Source organism: Cervus elaphus, chromosome 10, assembly GCF_910594005.1.
Source record: "Cervus elaphus chromosome 10, mCerEla1.1, whole genome shotgun sequence".
Classification (NCBI taxonomy): domain Eukaryota; kingdom Metazoa; phylum Chordata; class Mammalia; order Artiodactyla; family Cervidae; genus Cervus; species Cervus elaphus.
The window spans coordinates 42,045,454-42,065,751 of record NC_057824.1 but is presented as its reverse complement, the minus strand read 5'-3'; the positions used below and the strand labels follow the sequence as shown (position 1 = coordinate 42,065,751).

Below are 20,298 nucleotides of genomic sequence, written 5' to 3'. Positions count from 1 at the left end.
AAACTCCTGCTACCTTCTTTTACTAGAATAAACAATGTAACATTGTAATTTAATATTTTAAGTGTTCATACTGACCTGAAAGGTATCTTTATCTGTAAATTTATCTTTTTGTTTTCCTCAGCTAGATCCAAGATATCTGTACTTCCTCAGCTAAATCCAAGATAAAATCCAGAAACAGTCTTTTAATTCTTTGAATAAACCTCTTTCTGTATTAGATTAAGTTATCATTTAATATTTAATCTTTTTATTACTATTATCTTTAAAAATTGCCCTTTTTAAAAAGTCTGCTAGGCTCTCTAGCTTTTCATCTCTGGCATCTTGTACTGTAACTGAATTTTGTGGGTTTATCTTACCATGCTGCTAAATTTATCTCTATTGGTATTCTGTTTTCTCTCAGATTTTCCGGTAAGATTGTTTCCCCCCAATTTCCAGAAAATTATATTTCTATTCATTCTGAAACCATTTATTACATGGCTAATAGAATTCCAGCCACTATACCAGGCAATAACATAAAAAATAATGATTCTCAGAGGGCATTCAGATTGAACAGGAAGACTGAATGCAAATAATTCAATACTTTCTGCAATGGATTATCTTCTTAGGTAGCTTAGAGGAAGAGACAGACAATGAACTGATTTATAATATATAACATGGCTAACTTTCACTCGCATCAAATCTTAACAGTAAGAACACATTTCTTTCTTAAGACTATTACCAGTACTCACTCCCAGCTAGAAACTATGGCCTCCTTTTAAAGGCCTAAATGGCCTGTTTTATAGGTGGCAATGGATCACCTAATTCCTCCCCCAGCTCCACACAATCACTGTAATTTTGTTACAGTTCAGAAAACTCCATTTTCTATTTCTATTGCACAGATTTACACGTTAGCACAATATTTATTTTGCAGTGTGAGCTAACTCTCCTGCCACTCTGTTTTCTTAGCCTGCTTTAGATTCTTCAGAGGACTAACCACAGTTGTATATTATAAATCAGCTTATTGCCTATCTCCTCCACTAAAAAGTCAGTTCCCTGAGGGTACTGTTACTGTCATATCCCTGGAGGCTACCACAGACCCAGGCATAGAAAGAAAGAATGCAAGGGGACATGCCTATGGCTGATTCATGCTGATATAAGGCAGAAACCAACACAATATTATAGAGCAATTATCCTCCAATTAAAAATAAATAAATTTTTTAAAAAAGAATTCAAGTGGCCATTTATTACTCCCTTTATACTATTGTAAAGACGCGGGGAGACAGTTCTATGTTGATCTTCTCCTATTTCTGCACATCTTGTGAGGAGACACTGGCGGCCTCTCTTCTGCACCCTTTTCCAGGATAGCTGTATAGCGGACAGGCCATGAAAACAGGGTTGGGGCCGCACTCAAGTGAAAAGGGTAGGCTGTCACTGTCTAATATAATAAGGTTTCTCTCTGGAGCAAAAGTCAGGCAGGCTCATAGCCCTATAAAAGATACTCTTCCTTAGCATAACTCACTGCCTATACAGGGATTACCTGGTCCTCTCTGCATGCCCTGTGGGCACTGATAAGTAGGGACCCAGTACAAACGCACTGGTTTGTACATTTACATGTACTGATCTACTCGGGCCCCTCTGCCGTCATTAACTGGCTTTTTTTTTTTCCCCTGACCCAGGAAGCTTTTGTCTTCTGCCAGTATTCATGGAATCATTAAAATGAAAGCATAGTTGCTCAGTCGTGTTCAACTCTTTGCGACCCCATTGACTGCAGCCCTCCAGGCTCTTCTGTCCATGGAATTCTGCAAGCAAGAATACTGGAGTAGGTTGCCATTCCCTTCTCCAGGGGATCTTCCCAACCCAGGGAGCAAACCTGAGTCTCCTGCACTGCAGGTGGATTCTTTACCAAGTGAGACACCAGGGAAGCCCATGAAACGATGGCAAGCTAACCTTTAACTTGCAAGTAGAGTACATCTCAGATCCTTCAAAGTTCTTCCCAAAGGAGCTAAGTGATATAATAGCACATTTGTGCTGGTAAATTCTTTCAGGTTTTACAAAATTCTAAAAGATTATTCAAAATTTTCTAAGAAAAAACACAGTCTAGCAGTGTAAATTACTTCTTTTCTTTAAGCATTCTTTACCAATCCCTGGGATAGTCTTCTCTATAATGTCTGTGTAAAGTCATTTTATTTTTTTTTTCCAAAAAAAAAAAAAAAAAAGAAAATTGTCTGGCTGAGGTCTTTTTTCCACCCCTAGCTTTCAAAATCTTTGATTATTTCCTTAATTACGTTTTCTGTGTATTTTATCTTTAGAAACTAGATCTCCATGACCTATTTTCTAGATTAAGTTTCTTTTGTACTACAGTTCACTGTTTGATCTATTTAGGTTTTAACTTTTAATGTTCATATTTTTTGTATTGCTAGTCTCTGCTGCCTTCAATAATTTTTTCCCCCCAGGAAACTAAACATATTAGGGCTTTACGCCTTCTAAATACATGTTTAATTTTAAGTTTTAAAATATGTCGCCAAGCATGTAGTCCTCAGATTTTTAAGACAGTCCACTTTACAAGGGAATATACCCTGTGGTCATGAAGCTAGTTGAATATAGGTTGAAACACTTGTTCATTTAGATGAACAAAACAGAGCAAAAGTACCTGGTTTTTGTCAAATTCAATAACTGGCAAAATGAAGGTGGTAAGAACTATCAAGGTAAGTGAGTTCACTTTATCACTCTAAGGAAAAGCCAGTAGTAGTCAGTCACTTTTAGGAGCTAGACAGTTACTAATGACAAACTACTCAAATGTGCTTTTCACAAACATTACCATGTAATTTTTCAGCACGAGAAATGTTTAAACTTTTGCCTTTGCTTCAGTGAATGAAATGTGTAAGGGTTAAGTGTTCCAGTAACTCACATTCTGAGACTCTCAAAGGACAGCACAGTTGGTGCAGCCAGGTAGGCAAATTCTGCAGAATTCCCAAAGATGTTACATTCATTTAAAATACTCTGAGGGCACCAGAGTCTGAGCAAATACAATGTTATTCATGATACTCCAGAGGTCCAGTAGTGTCCTGTCAGTGGCTTCTGCAAGTACCTAATATTACTAAATATGTAGTCTTAAAAATCAATGAAAGACAGACTCCTGAGTTCATTAATGCAACTGTACATTTAGCCATTGGTTACCTGAGTTTTCCAACAAGGTTTAGGAAAAGATCAAAAGTACTCACAGATGAGTCAAGTGAACCAGGCTTTTCAAACAGTATAGCAGCTAGTTTTTTAAAAAAAATCTCTTTAAGCATTGCTTTGAAATACTTCAGTGTGTGGGAATTATGCAGGTGCTGAATGAAATTTTAGCCTAAAGAGGTACATTTTGGGGATGAGGAAGTATTTTTAAAAACTCTCAGTGCATATACAAAGTATTTCCTGATAAAGATAAAATGGCTGAAAAAAATTTTAACGCAATTCTGAAAATACTTGATTTTTCTAGACTTGACGTGTATGTGGAAAGAAGGCTGCTCATCACTGGTATACTCTAAGACTGGAGAAAATAGGAATGAAGAGGAAAAAGGTGTGGTCAAGAGTGGTTCACTGTTGAAACCATGGGTTAGAAATTACAGGTTAAAGACACACAGGGAGAGGACACAAGCTGTTGTCCAAGTGGCCCTGGATAAGTCACTCATCCTCTCTGGCTCTCAACTTCCCTACCTGTACAATAAATGGACAGAAGTTGCTACGGTCCTTTTCATTGTCTAAATTTTAGCTTTCACTTCTCTACCTGAGCAAGGATAGGAAAATTAAAAATCAAAATACAAAACCAAACCAAAAAAAAAAAAATCCTAAATGATTATTCTCGGTCTAATGATTATTACTTAAGAGTTCAAGGTCTACTATGGCCCTCTTGGCAGCTTATTATTTACAAGGTGACAAGTTAGGAAGGCTTATTAAAAGGACACAGACTTATAAAGGACACAGTACAAGTGGCTTTGATGTCAAACTTTTCACATGAAGATGATTTAAATACCATTGAGTTGCAGTGGAAAAGTATTAGCCTCAGAGTCATGTTTAACTTGATTCAGTGACATTTCTCAGGTAAGTGACAACATTTCTGGGTCTTTATTTTCTCAGTTGGAAAATGACAAAGTTTCACTAGATTATCACTAAGACCTTTCCTAAAACCAAAACTCTACATTTCTAGGTGGTTCTCAACCTACCCTTTTGTAATGCATTGCTTCCAAAAACAGCTTGGTCTGCTTATAGATTTCTTGGCCTGTCTTGTGGAAGGTCTTGAGAAATTCTATGAACTCTTTAGACACTCTATCCGTTTCAATGCTGGTTTGCCGGTTTATGGAAGGACTGGGAGCTTTTGCTTCCTGAATTTCTGCTGGGAAAATTAAACATAGTAAGTTTCATTACACAGAAGATCCATGCATGGAATTACTTTAAGTATCTAATTTAAGATTATTTAAATTATGCTAAATCAAAGTTAAACTTGAATTTAAGTTATTTTATGTTTAAATATTTGCATTTTCCTTGTTTGTTTGTTTAACGCTAAGTTGTGTCTGACTCTTCTGCAACCCCATGAATTGTACCCCACCAGGCTCCTCTGTCCCTGAGATTTCCCAGTATACTGGAGTGGGTTGCCATTTCCTTCTCCAACCCAGGAATCGAACCCCTGTCTCTGCACTGCAGGCGGATTCTTTACCCCTGAGCCACCAGGGAAGCCCATGCACCTAGTAACACAGCTTTAAAACACATGAAACATAAAGAGAAGAAATTTAAAATTTCATAATTTTAATAGGAGAGTTCAATGCTCCTTTCTTGGTAATCAATATTATAGGTAATACAAAACAGTCAGTAAGGACAGAATACCTGAACAATGTCATCAAACAACTTGAAGTAACTATTATAGAACACTCCACCCAACAAAAACAGAATACACATGCAATCTGACAAACTAACAGTGGTAATAGTTAACATACAGCAAATGTTTATTATGTGCTAAGTACTTTTCTGATGCTTTGTTGTATAATCCTCACAACTCTATAAGCTAAGGCTTGAGAACATTAATTAACCTGGATGATGCTGTAGCTATTTAAGTGGTACAGGCTGGAATCTGAACCCAGGACTCTGTGCCTTAACTCTGCAGCCTGAGCTCTTTACTATGCAGTATCTGCCTCAGCATGTCAGAGTGGACTGAGGACTCTTTCCAGGGAACACCATGCCCTGAGACTTTGGATCTGTAAGCCAGGCAAGGGCAGGAGAACTCTAACCATCTCTTTTATTGCCTTACTTGTGCACACTCTCTCCCCTCAACAAATACTATTCTCAGATGATTTTGATTTTTAAAAAATACTCTTTCAAAATGCTAATCAAAGTAAAAATACTCTATGATACTATAATGGTAAATACATATCATTATACACACTTGTCCAAATCAACCGAATGTACAATGCCAAGAATGAATCCTTATGTAGACTACATACTCATGAAAATCATGTGTCAACGTAGGTTCAGCAATTGTAACACAAATGGACCACTCTGGTGGGGGGTGTTGATATTGGAGAAGACTGCATGTGTGGAGGCATAGCACCTATGGGAAATCTCTGTATCATCCTTTCAATTTTATGTGAACCCTAAAACAACTTAAAAAAAACTTAAAAGATAAAAAGATGAACTGCATTCACTAGCTATGAATTAGTATGTGCATGCATGCTAAGTCACTTCAGTTGTGTCCGACTCTCTGTGACCCTACGGCTAATAGTTCACCAGACTCCTCTCTCCATGGAATTCTCCCAAAGAATCCCTTTCTACCCATTATCTAGATTCACAAAATTTTAACATTTTGCTCCATGTCTATGTGCATTTTTTTCTAAATTTTTTCAGAGTAGATGGTATGTATCATGCTCTTTATCCCTTAGTTTGGGTATTTCTTAGCAACAAGGATATTCTGTTGCTAACTATAGTTACTGAAAAACAAGCTTTTTTTTTTTTAAAAACACAAGATCAAACTGAGGGTCACACATTTATTTAGTGGTCATACAGTCTCCTCTAATCTGGAAATGTGTCTTTGTTTTTCATGACACTGACAATTTTGAAGAATACAAGCCAGTTATTTCTACTGAATGTGCCTCAATTTGGGTTTCTCTACTGTTTCCTCATGACTAGATGTCAGGTTATAAATTTTCAGCTTAAATATTACACAATTGATGTTGTGTTCTTCTCAAATTATCATATCTAGAGGCACAGAATGTCCATTTCCCACACTGTAATATAGCTATCATTTCTCTATTTGTAATCAGTAAATAAGTTGTGGGAGTTAACCTGAATCAAGGTTCACAACTTGTTCCTCAGGAAACTCCCTCCTCTCACGCCAGACGCAGCATCCACTGGTGAAACCTGTCTGAACCAGTTCCTACCAGGATGACTATAAAATGGTGATTTTCTATCTCCATCACTCCTATATGTGTTAATCAACACTCTATGGTAAGCAAGAGTTTTCTTCCCTTCTTTATTTATCTATTTTATTAGTTGGATGGACTAATGGATTATTGTTTTATTCATCTGCAGTCCATCTATTGTCTTTATTTGTTTTGATATCCAAATTTGGTCAGTGGGAACCCATTCAAGCTGACCTCTGGGTGTTTGACATGTCCCCAACATTTCTGAGGAGCCCTCCTTTCCCAGTTCCAGAATCAGTCATTTCTCCAAGGAACCCAAATTCACTTCAGTGTAGGATAGTATTTAGAATCTAAGGTCTGAGTGGAAAGATTGGCATCTTAATTCTTTTTTTTTGGCATCTTAATTCTTAAGAGAAAAAAAAAAAAAGACAGCCTTCCTTTTTTTTTTTTTAAAGACAGCCTTCCTTAATCCCTCCTTAGAGCATTAGTTTTAGATTATTTGTAAAAGATGAACACAAGATTCTACTCAGGGTGACATCTATTTGAGCTCTAAAGAAAAAGGGCATTTTAGAACGTACGAGCAAGTATTTCAACTTGGCTAACCCACTGCAATTTACTCTAAACTACAGCTCACTCAACCCTGCTCTGGAGATTAAAAAACTGAAAGTAAATTCTGAGTCTTTACAATCAAGCTGTCCCATTAATCGTCTCTGAAGACACGGCCAATTCTAACAGGAAGTTAAAATATTTTTCAAATCCCTTAGAAGGTTATTTGTGTTCTATGTACCACCAACCTTTCCTGGCTTAAGAGCTTTCTTTCATACCATCAATAGAAGCAAGTAAAATATCAAGAGCAAGGACATCTTGTATTAACAAAGTAAAATAAAGAACACAGAACATAAAAGGCCTATTGTAGTCTAGACTCAATAAATGAAAACTGCATTTAGTATAGGCTAACTTCATCCATATGCAAAGGCCAAAAAAATAATCACCCTGAAATGCGGAGTTCATCTGGCAGAGTGTCATAAACAATCTGCAAAACAAAGGTCCAATAGAATACACACACATCAATTTTTTTCCCAACATTCTGAGGTCTTTCTCACCACATGCTTTCTACAAACATAAAACAGCTAAAGATCAAAAAAAATAAAAATAAAATTAAAAAATCTATCATTCTAAAGAAATTCAAAAAGTTAGGAACTATTCCACATGAACAGTTTTAAGATTAAAAATCACTTGAAATTTTTCTTTTAAAGTAAAATCTTCTTTCCATAATACAGTGTGTACTGTACAGGAGCTCCTAGGACATGATTTTAAAAGTGCCAAGTACAGTCATGAATGTGTGTGACTATTATGTGCTTATCTATCTACATAGATACAGACACAGATATAGTTATAGGTGAACACATACATATTTGAGGTCAAGGGATATGAGGGGAAAAAGCTTAACCAGGACTTAGGAGACCTGAGCTCTAATATAGCAACTCATTATATGACCTTGGGTAAATAAATTTGCCTTATGGGCTTTCACACTGTCATCTGTAAAATGTGACAGTTAGAGCTGATGGCTTTATAATTCTTTACCATTTCACTTGTTGTCATATATCATTTCACCAGACATCTATAAATGTACAAGGTTAATCAGACTTCCCCAAAGCAGGAAACAGAATGCAAACTAAACAGGAATGAATGGCTTTGATCAATACCTCTGAGCTCCTTACCAGCAGAGATTATTCTATCAAAAAAACAACATGCATCTTAAAATAGCTAACACTTATTGGAGACTTACTATGTGTGTCAGGTACTGGGCTAAAACGCTGTACACACATCAGCTCATTTACTCCTCAAGACACGCCAGTGATAGGTATTACTATCCCTCAGAATAGACAGGGCTTAAAGAGATTAGCCTGCTTAAGGTCACATAGCTAGCAAACTGCAAAGCTGAGACTCAAACCAGGGTGACTCCAAAGTATACACTTTTAATCACCCTACTACACAACCTCCTCATAAATAAATCATGAGCCAAATACATTCTTATCAAACACATTTAATCTGTTACAGGTATTGATTATTCCCCTTCTTACTGCTGTACAGAAAACTGCTGACAGAGAACCAAGCAAGAACAACTTCAAATGGATCATGTGAATGAAAAAGACAGCTTAAAGGTTTGCCTTTACTAAAGAGAAGTGCTGTATTTTTGGATAAATAATCGTTCCTTCTAATAAACAAAAAACAACAGTCATTAAATCCAAAAGATCAGCAAAGATCTTTAGGTGTGATACTATTATTTCCCTTTCTGTGGGCAGACCAAAAACCTAAGGACAATTATCCCAGGTTGGGGTGGAGGGAGTGGAAGAAGTGTCCAAGAGAACAGCTCTCTGACAGCATCAGTGTTGGTTATCAACACAAAGATAGAGAGACTAAGGTCTAACAAGAGACATTCTTTCTTGCTTCCTGCTAGGTCATTTCAACTAGCTTATCAGCTCACTGGTAGAACAAGTGTGACTTTAGCGAGAATTTTCCTGCTGGTTATAATGTGGAATTTTAAGCAGTAGGATGAAAAAGGTCAAGTACATACAAAAGTGAGCCTTTCCTATATGTTCTCTAAATAGTAATTCCTATCTAGACACAAGCTGCCTCTCAAGCTTTCAGAAAACTTCTCTTTTAGGTAACTTTAAGATAACTTGAAGCAGTCATTTCCGATAAGGTATGGATAGTGAGGATATTAAACAAAGGAGAGTAAACCAATATTCAAAAACTGAAGGCACAAAAAATAAAACATCCAAGTAGATACGATGGGTATAAATTTTATAAACAAAACTATATGTTTCAACTATCTTTACTCCTCTGATAAAGTAAAAATAAGTTTTCTTAAACACAATGTCCTCCAACCAATGAGATTTCATTTGTCATCTGCACCTCCAACCCAACTTCTCAAGTCTGTGTTGATATCTCTGAATGCTTACAGAAAAAGCTGAGACGCACATTCTGTGTCTCATTGGGCACAAAAGGAAAAAGAGAATCAGAAAAATTACCCTTCTTTGCTCCAACCCTGGATGAAGCACTGAAGAATTTCTTCACTGTGGTAACCTTGCGGGTCTTCTCATTGGTTTTCTTCTCTTCAAACTTGGAAAATGTGAGGGATTGGGCCCCTTGGCTGCTCTGACTGCTGGCAAAGGCCTCTTCTTCCTCCCGCTGCAGACTGTAATTCAAGAAGAGATCAAGAGTAACCCTGATAATTCTCCAAGTTTTCCTTGCATATACAGGTAATAACTTGATGAACTGGGGAGCTAAAACGTTCAGAATTAGAGGTTAAATACCAAAGAGGTCTGAGGTCTCTGATAGCAAACTATCCTATGTGCCACTACAAACTTCAAAAGGGACCTTCTCCGTGAATCAAGTTCATTCAGCAGTTGTACGAGGATTACACAAAATAAAGTCTAGTCCTCTTCCCTGACAACCTCAAAGGTGGAAGAGAGAAAGAGCTAAGTCTGTAACTACCACATAATGTGACAGCGCCTACAGGAGACAGCAAAACCCTAGTGCTATGAGAATACAGGGGGAAAAAAACCTAAATCCGCTGAAAGAGTCCAAGAAGGTTTTTTGTTTTAAATTTATTTTATTATTTTTGGCTGCGCCAGGTCTTTGTTACTATGAGCAGGCTTTCTTTAGTTGCAGCAAGCAGGGGCTACTCTCTAGTTGTGGTACACCGGCTTTACACTGCAGTGGTTTCTCTTTTTGGAGAGCATGTGCTCCAGGGCATAGGCTTCAACAGCTGGGGTACACAGGGTTAGATGACCCACTGCATGTGGAATCTTCCCGGATGAGGGATTGAACCTGTGTCCCCTGCATTGGCAGATGGATTCTTAACCACTGGACCACCAGGGAAGTCCCAAGAAAGTTTTTATAATGGTGATATTCAGGCCAGTCTTAGAAGGATCAAGAGGATTCCACCAAGTGAAAGGGCATTCCAGAAAGAAGGTACTACTACAAATGGGAAGGATGTGACTTGTGTTGAGGACCAAGTTCATTCAATGTAGTCAGATCACTGACGATGTGATGGACTCTGATGTTGGATGTACACGTAGGCGCCAGGTGGTAAGAAACCTTGATTGCCAAGCCTGCTATAGTCCTGGACTTCATCATGTGGTAGGGAAATCAAGAAAGACTATAATCCAATACCATTGTCTGATCTGTGCTTTAAACATAACGCAGGTAGCTGTGACACCTGGAGGGGCAGACAGACTAGGGACAGAGACAGTAATTAAGAGCAGAGTACACAGACTTAAGAAAGAGAAACAAGACCTGGAAATAGGAGAGGATGGGATTCAAAAGGCCTCTCTGAGCTGAAATAAGCAGAACATGCTCAACTAGTTGTAACCAGTGTGTGGGAGGTGAAGGAGAAATTAAGAGTGATTGATGTCTTTTAGTCAACTGAATAAAGAGTGATGTCTTTAACTGATACAAGAGGGATACGAGGAACTGCTGGGAGTGGGGATTAGAGTAAATAAAAGCAAGGAATTTGGCCTTGGACCAGCTGAATTTGAGGTATTTATAATAAATCTCAAAAGTTATCCATAGAACTATGATTCTCAAAGTGTGATTCCCCAGAGAGCAGCATCAGCATCACCTGGGAACAACCTAAAACTACAAAACCTGGGGACTTCCCTGGTGGTCCAGTGGTATTATTCATGGCATTTTATTAGCTCCTATGCTCACTAGACATTCTATGTTTTAATTTTTATCATAGTCATATTCCTGGATGATACTAACAAATGCCACTTTTTAAGGAAAAGTTAAATTTCTGTACTTTCAGGACCATGGATACAAATCAACAGGTTTCTACTATTGTGTGCTTATCACTGCCAGATGTCATGCTGGGTATATTAAAAGAATGAGGGAAATAATGCTTGATGAAAGTCATAAGCCAAGTCCTGAGCACTCACATCTGTAACCTCATTTATCTTCACCATAAAGTATGCTTATTTTCATTCAAAGGAACTTATTGTCTACATTAGAGAACTAAGACTTAACTCATCCCAAACACAAAACAATTAAAAGTTAAGACAAAGTGAAGAAATCACTGAAAGCTATTCGCTAAGTGGTGAACGAACGAAAATATCCATTTCTCTTAAAATTAAGCTGACTTGCTGATAGCTCGAAAGAGAAGTGAAAAACGTATCCCTCCATGCTGCACATCCAGTCACATCATTGTCTAAACCCCAAGTGAAGGCCTTGTACCGCTCTGCCAGCTCCCAGTCCTCCTGAATCTGCTTCTGCCTGGCTCTGTGGTACTCCTCCCTCCAGCACTTGGAGCAGAAACCCTGCCAAGCAGGGTTGCCGTAGTAACCACATCCTTTCTTGCATAGGAGTTCTGATTGATCCACATGAATTCCTCGGCGTTCAGACTTAAGGCTCATCTTCCTCCTGCTAATCAAAGAGCAAACAAGAAAGTGTTGTTGAGAATGAATTCACTATCATTCTGCTCACAGCAAAGCAATTAAGAAAAAAAAAAAATGAGTTTATCAACTTAAGGCTGTAACAGAAGGAAAGGGAGAAAGAGGGGAAAAGAAGGTTTCAATATGGCAAATTCCTATCATACTAAAGAACAAACTTCTTATTCCTGCCCAATGATAAAGCATACTTTAAGAAAAGACCGATTGGATTAAATACCTAAACGTAAGACATGAAACTATAAAACTCCTAGAACAAAATATAGGGGGAAAACTTCACAACATTAGATTTGGTGACAATTTCTTGGATATGACACCAAAAGCATAAGAAACAAGAGCAAAAACAGACAAATGGGGCTACATCAAACTTAAAAATTTCTGCACAGAAAAGGAATCAACAGAGGGAAAAGGCAACCTATGGAATGGGATAAAATATTTGCAAACCATTTATCTGATAAGAGCTTAATATTCAGAATATATAGAGAACTAAAAACAACAACAATAAAAATCCAATTAAAAATCAGCAAAGGCCATGAACAGACAATTCTCCAAAAAAGATATGTGTGTTAGTGTTAGTTGCTCAGTTGTGTCCAACTCTTTGCGGCCCCGTGGACTGTAGCCAACCAGGCTCCTCTGTCCATAGAATCCTCCAGGCAAGAATACTGGAGTGGGTAGCCATTTCCTTCTCTGGGGGATCTTCCTGACCCAAGGATTGAACCCGGGTTTCCTGCATCATAGGCAGATTCTTGGCCATCTGAGCCATGAAGAATACAAACAGTCAACTAACATGTGAAAAGATGTTTAACATCACTAATTATTAGGTAAATGCAAACCCAAACCACAATGACATATCACCACACGCCTGTCAGAATGATTATCATCAAAAAGAACACAAACAACAAGTGTTGACAAGGATGTATAGAAATCGGAACCCTTGTGTACAGCTGGTGGGAAGGTAAAATGACACAGTCACTGTGGAAGACACTATGGAGGGGCCTCAAAAAATCAGAAACAAAATTACCCAGCAAGCTCACTGGGTATACTCCCCAAAGAACTGAAAATAGGATCTTGAAGAGATATCTGCACGCTCATGCTCACTGAGCATTATTCACAATAGCCAAGAGCTAGAAGTAATCTAAATATCCATCCAAGGATGAATGGATGAAGAAAATGTGGTATACACGATGGAATATTATTCAGCCTCCAAAAAGAAGGAAATTCTGTCATATGCTACAACATGGATGAAGTTTGAGGACATTATGTCAAGTAGAATAAGTCAATCACAAAAAGACAAATCAAAGACATGATTCCACCTACATGAGGTATCTAAGTAAGTCAAACTCTTCAAACCAGAAAGTAGAATGATGGTTGCCAGGGCTAGGGGGAGGGAGGCAAAGAGGAGTTGCTGTTCAATGGGAGAGACTTTCAGTTTTGCCAGACAAAAAGGTTCTAGAGATCTGTTGCACAAGGTACACATAGTTAACACTTCTATATTACATACTTTGAAAATGGTTAAGATGGGGCTTCCCTGGTAGCACAGTGATAAAGAATCTGCCTGCCAATGCAGGGAACACAGGTTTGATCCCTGGTCCAAGAAGATCCCACATGTGGTGGGACAGCTAAACCCAACTACCACAACTACTGAAGCCCACGCACCTACAGCCCAAGCTTTGCAACAAGAGAAACAACTGCAGTGAGAAGCCTGTGCACCACAACTAAAGAGGCATGCACCAAGCATTACTTCTGAGGACTCTCAAAGGCAAAAGGGAGGAGGAAAATTAAGGAAGAAGACCAGAACTCACTCTATCACCGAACCCCCGTTCAGGTTACCCTTTCTCCCCTCCAGTATCACCAAGTCAATCCAGAAATGAATGCCAGGGGAGCGCTCCTTTAGTTCTGGCTCAAAGAATGAGAATAGGAACTCCTAACACTGAGAGGAAATATGAAAATCCCTCCATTTTCTTGTCTTTTCCCCCTTCTCTTGAGCCACTGGCAATCACACGATGTCCACAGAAGCGACTGGAATGAGAGACTGCAGGAGCTACCCTCTGAGTAAAGGGAACTACCCATTTTTCCCTCTCTCGAGTCTCCCAGACAGTGGTGGGAGTACAAGACAGAGCAGGGTAACTACTTCCACAGCTTTCCACCCAGAAGAGAGAAGATAAGCCCCGAGGGAACTTAAAAAATACAGGAGGAATCACTGAGCAGAATTCAAGAAAGCAAGCTGTGAACACCCTAGCCCATGCATGCATGCACAGGTCTGATGCTCTTCAGGACCAAAAACTAAAACTGACACTAATAGAGACCACTGCAAAGGTTTCAGACTGGCACACACCAGGAAACAGGTTGAAACAGCACTGTGAAGCCTCCGAAAAGTGAACTGACACGGGAAGCACAGCTCACAGAAGTAGGGTTGGAACCAGCAGCCTGAACTCGTCAGCAAAACGAAAAACTTTCGCTCTGCAAACGACACTGCGAGAAAAATGAAAATACCAACTACAGACTGGGAGAAAATACTGGCAAATCATACATCTGACAAAGGGCTTGCACCCAGGATATGTGTAATTCTCAAAGCTCAATAGAAAGAAAAACCATCTGATTTTTTTTAAATGGGCAAAAGACGTGAACAAACTTATCCAAAGAAGATAAACACATAGGAGATGATTCTCCATGGTTTCTCACATTTCTGTACAAGGGGCCTTTGTAATTAAGACTGTCTCTTCAAGAAGGTTTGCATATCTAACATTCTCAGAAGGAAGCAATCACTGCCTCCCTTCAGAGCAGAAAACAACTTCTCTGTCAAGTAAAGTAGACAGAATATTAATTACCCTCCAGGTCAAAAGTCAGCTGGCTTTGTTTGCTGCCCACTGTGAAGAATCTGAGCTCCTTAAGCTGAGGTTCCTCGGCTGTGACACCAGCACCATGGGGCTTGGGACCAAAGGCAGCCCACGTGAGATGAAGCTTACTTTACTGATGTCCTGTGAACAATGAAGTCCTTTGTCTCCAACTCCAGAGTCTCATGACTTCTGCCAGCATCTATGAAACTGGCAGGCTAACTGGTTACATTTCAGACGGTAACAAGCCATGTCAGTCACATCACCTCGACACTGTGGCAGCTAAGCACATGAAAAGTAATTCAACATCATCCGTCAGAGAAGCGCAAGTTGAAACCACCATGAGACATCGATACACATCTACTAGAAAGGCTAAAATTAAGAACAATACCAAGTGGAAGCAAGGATGCAGAGCAACTAGAACCCTCCTGCTGCTGCTGCTGCTAAGTCAGTTCAGTCGTGTCCGACTCTTCACGACCCCATAGACGGCAGCCCACCAGGCTCCCCCGTCCCTGGGATTCTCCAGGCAAGAACACTGGAGTGGGTCACCATTTCCTTCTCCAATGCATGAAAGTGAAAAGTGAAAGTGAAGTCACTCAGTCGTGCCCGACTCTTGGCGACCCCATGGACTGTAGCCTACCAGGCTCCTCCGTCCACGGGATTTTCCAGGCAAGAGTACTGGAGTGGGTGCCATGAGAACCCTCCTAGTGGGATGCAAATAGTACATCTACCATGGTAAACGATTTAGTAATTTCATTAAAAGTTAGATACACTTACCATACAACCCAGCAGTCCAGTTCCCAGTTACTTCCTCCAGAGAAATAAAACTGATGTTCACTCAAAAATCTATACAATGTTTCTAGTGACATTATTTATGACCTTCTAAAAATGGAAACAACAAAATATTCTTCAGTAGATGAATGTATAAACAAACTGTGTGGTACATCCATGCAATGGAATGCTACTTAGAAAAAAAAAAGTAAGTGATGCCATACCCAACTACTTGGGATGAATTCCCAAATGCTTTATGCTGAGTGAATGAAGCCAGTTTTCAAAATTTATGTACTGTATAATCAGTGTGTTAGAAACTGATGTTGGGGTGGCAGTCTATAAATGAACAGCACAAGAAACTTTTTTAGAGGTAATAGAACCGTACTGAGATGTTTATGGAGGTGTTTACATAAATCTATACTTTTTTCCTGGCTTCCCTGGCAGCTCAGTGGTATAGAAACCACGTGCCAAAGCAATGAGACACAGAAATGCAGGTTCGATCCCTGGGTTGGGAAGACGCCCTGGAGAAGGAAATGGCAATCCACTCCAGTGTTCTTGCCTGGGAAATCCCATGGACAGCAGAGCCTGGTAGGCTATATAATCCATAGGGTCCCAAGAGTCAGACGTGACTTGGCGACTAAACCATCACCACCACCAAGGACAAACAGGATTTAGATTTTATCATACTTATCATTTAATAAATGAGGCTGAGCTAGAAAGAAGGTTAACAAAGTCTAGTCAAGAGTCTAGAATGTTAAATTGAGAAACTTTAAAGACCATCTACTTTCTTCTATTATAATACAGAGAAAGACACTGAGACTGCGAAGCTATAGTCTGCTCCACCAAGACGGCAGTAAGCGGCAGGGACAGCACAAAAGCCGGAACTTGTATCATGTCCTGAGTTCCATCAAACTATTTTGAGAGTCTGAGCTAAACTCACCATCATCAGCCTGTGGTCCTTCTTCAATTCCAAGAGGAGTAGGCAAAAAGAAATATCTACTTTTTCCCTTGTATTGATTCAGTAAGTTTAAAAATTTTTATACTACAAAGACAATAGCACAGCTGTGTTACTAAAATGAACATATTTTAGGGAGGCTACCTAACATATGTGTCAGCAACTTCCCTTTCCTTGGGGAAGTGTTCCCCAAATGTAAATCTCTAAATCTACAGGTTGCCATGTTTGTATATGTGCAGCCCCCCTCCCCCCAACTTCAGGGTCACAGTTGACTGAACCAGAGGTGGATACATGACCCAAAATGAAGTTCTGGAAATGAGACTGAGTCTGGATTGTTCTTTTGAATGATGGAGAAGTTGAGGCAGGACCACCTTCCAACAAGCAGTCTGAATAACAGGATAATCAGTCTGCAGACTGAAATAAATACGCGACAAGAAGCAGAGAAAAGTGGTAGAAGAAAAATACTCTTTAGGGCCTGAGGGGCTTCCATTTCTCAGTTCTAACCCTTTGCTAAGGTTTGCCTGCTTGCCTACCTTCAGATTCTGAAACACACCCCTTGATCCCTGACTGCTTTTTCCTTTTGCCAACTCCAGTACAGCCTATTTGCACCCAAAGACTTGCCCAAGTACTATGCTAGAGCTCAAAAAATGTAACTGGGAAGACTACTTCACATACACTAAGGGCTCAACAGGTTAACATGAAAATAACAATAATAGCTATGAGTCTATGAAGACCAGCTTGATGTATACATGAGAACATGGAGATCGGTCAAGTATGCACTCAAATCTCAGCTCTGCAATGTGACTTTGGACAAATTAATATTTCTGAAACTTCTAATCCTACCCCTCTATCCAACTTCTGTTCCTACCATTCTCTACCTTTTCACAAATCTAAGCCTCATAGGTCCTGTGCCCCTGTGACATTCACTCTGTTGTGAACCTGTGATTATGCTACCTCAGGTGGCCAAAAAAAAAAAAAAAAAAATTTCCAGATAATTAAGATTACTAATCAGTTGACCTTAAAATAGAGATTATCCTGATTTTCCAGGCAGACCTAATATAAGCACATGAACCCCAAACGCAGAAGAGAACAGGAACCCAGAAGAGTTGAAACAATCATGAAAAACAATGTAGGAGGATGTACATTACCAATTTAAAAACTTACTACAAATCCATGATAATCAAGACAGCATGGAACTGGCACAAGGACAGACATGTGGATCAATGGGATAGAACTGTGAGTCCAGAAATAAACCCACCAAACTATGGTCACAACTATCAAATGGAATAGTCTTCAACAAATGATGCTGAGACACCACGCATATAGAATGAGGTCACACCTTTGCCTTATACCATACACAGAAATTAAAAATTGATTAAAGAGCTAAATGCAGGGACTACCTCAGTGGTCCAGTAGCTGAGACTCTGTGCTCCCAACGCAGGGGGCCCAGGTTCAATCCTCAGCCAGGGAATTAGATCCTGTGTGCCACAAATAAGAGTTGGCATGTACAACTAAAGATCCCACAACAGAGACTGCAGACCCCACGTGCCACAATTACGAACCAATACAGCCAAAATAAAGAAATAAACGAATAAATATATTTTTTAAAAAGAACTAAATGCAAAAACTAAAACTATAAAAACTCTTGGGAAAAAGGACAGGTAAAATTTCATGATTTTAAATTTGCCAAAGATTCTTAGATGACACCAAAAGCATAAACAAAAGAAAAGACAGATAAATTGTACCTCATGAGAACTAAATGGTTCCAAGAACCCCATCAAAAGAGTGAAAAGACAACCCACAGAATGGGAGGAAATATTTGCAAATCATGAATCTGATAAAGAACGTGTATCCAGAATATGTAAGGAACTGTTACAACTCAATATTTTAAAAGATAAATATTCCAGTTATCAAAATGGGTAAAAGATCTGAAGACACTTCTCCAAGGAAGATATACCACTGGTCAATAAGCACATTAAATGACTTCTGACATCATTAGTCATTAGGAAAATGAAAAACCACTTCACACCAATTAGATGGCTAGTATTAAAAAGTGAGATAATAACAAATGTTGACAAACATGTGGAGAAACTGAAACATTCATACACTGCTGATGGGAATGTAAAATGGTACAGCTGCTTTTGGAAACCATCTGACAGTTTCTCAAAAGATTTTAATTAGAGTTACTGAGCAATTCCACTCCAAGGTATATGCCCAAGAGAAATGAAAACATATGTCCACATAAAAATGTGTAAATGAATGTTTGTATCAGCAATTCCCATAACAGTCTAATGATGTTGAAAACAACCCAAATGTCCACCAAATGATAAATCGACAAAATGTAGTATATTCACACAATGAAGTATCAATATTATTCAGTCATAAAGAGGAATTAAGTACTGACACATGCCACAACAGGACTAACCGTGAAAACATTTGCTAACTGAAAGAAGCCAGTCATAAAAAGACAACACATTATATGATCCCATTTGTATGAATGTTCAGAAGAGGGAAGTCTAGAGAGAAAGCAGAATAATGGTAGCTTTAGAACTCAGGGGGAGAGAGAGAATGAAATAAGGAGATAGCTAAAGGGCATGGAGTTTCTTTCTGAGGTGACGAAAATGTTCTAAAGTTGGTGTGGTCAAGGCTGCTTTTGAATCGTGCTCTTTAAATGGGTGAATCCTATGGTATGTGAACTATATTTCAAGAAAATTGTTTTTAAAATATAAAGCAAAAGAGGACAGAGAAGTCAAAGAGAGTCAAAGGACCCTTGTTGACTTTGAAGGTAGAGAAAAATGTAAGAAACGTGGGTGGCTTCTAGAAGCTGAGAATGACCCCTGGCTGACAACCATCAAGGAAATGACAAACTCAGTCATAAAACTTTATTGAACTCAATTCTACCAACATTTGAGTATGCCTAGAGGCAGATTCTCCCCATAACCTCCAGAGAAAAGCCCAGATCAGATGACATCTTAACTTTGATCTCTTGAGAGCCTTCACAGAGCACCAGCTGAGCCGGCCAGGAGTTCTGACTTACAGAACTTTGGGTGCTGTTTTAAGCTGCTGAGTTTATGGTAATTCGTTATGGCAACAACAGAAAGCTAATATAGGACTCCTTTCAAGTTCTCTCTTCTGGGAACCTTTGCAAGTGTGTTCTAATGCCTAGAAGCTGTGACTCTGTTCATAAGGTAATTTCCCTCTCATCAGTTAGGTCTCAGCTTTCACTCTTTCTAAAGTAGTACCTACCCCAACCAACCCAAGCCTCACCTCCACTCTGGGCCCACAATTATTTCTCCACATCCTGTTTCTAACAAGGGAGGGTAAGGAAAGGTATGCAGGAAGAGTTAACCAAGCAGGCCTGAGTTGCTCAAATCATGCATGTTCTCATTTTCAGAAGGGCCTGCTTGTGTGGCTGACTCTTGGCCAGCTCCTGGGAACTGAGGTCTTAAGAGTGCCCTTACAGACTAACTGATAAGGGTGTTCTGTATGCTGTAGTCTTGATCCACATTGTACCAACCTGTCTAAACAGTCTGTGCAGACTCTGCACTGCATGGTTTGTACTATGCGAGGTACCGTGAATACTGCTTTCCTTCTGGGGGTCAGTCATAAAGGTGCCTGTGCCTATGTGACCAGCCTCCGATAAAAACCCTGGAATCTTAGTCTTAAACAAACTTCCCCAGCAGAAAATTTCACACCTGGCGCTAGAGTTTACTGCTGAGGGATTAAAAACATTCTGTCAACTCCACTGGGAGATGACTTTTGGAAGCTCATGTCTGGTATCCTCCAAATTCTGCTCACTGCACTGTTTTCCTTCATCGATCCTGGTTCACTGTATCCTTTCACTGTAATAAAACAACCAGCAATACAGGAGTTCTTCAAGTCCTTCTGTGAATTACAAGACCTGGGGAGCAGTCCTG

At 39.2% G+C, this 20,298-nt stretch overlaps 1 protein-coding gene across 3 annotated transcripts in view; it reads right to left on the bottom strand.

Moving 5' to 3' along the window:
* Positions 1-20,298, bottom strand: part of RABGEF1 (RAB guanine nucleotide exchange factor 1) — a 50,160-nt gene that overhangs the window by 13,820 nt on the left and 16,042 nt on the right. The window contains exons 2-4 of one of the 3 annotated variants that reach the window (XM_043914892.1): positions 11,610-11,795; positions 9,404-9,570; positions 4,182-4,351 (exon numbers count right to left, since the gene is read on the bottom strand). In XM_043914892.1, coding sequence (XP_043770827.1) covers positions 4,182-4,351; positions 9,404-9,570; positions 11,610-11,788 — 516 coding nt within the window. In that variant the 5' untranslated portion in view covers positions 11,789-11,795. Of the gene's footprint in view, positions 1-4,181; positions 4,352-9,403; positions 9,571-11,609; positions 11,799-20,298 lie in introns of all 3 variants that reach the window. The other 2 variants (XM_043914891.1, XM_043914893.1) reach the window with 2 other exon arrangements.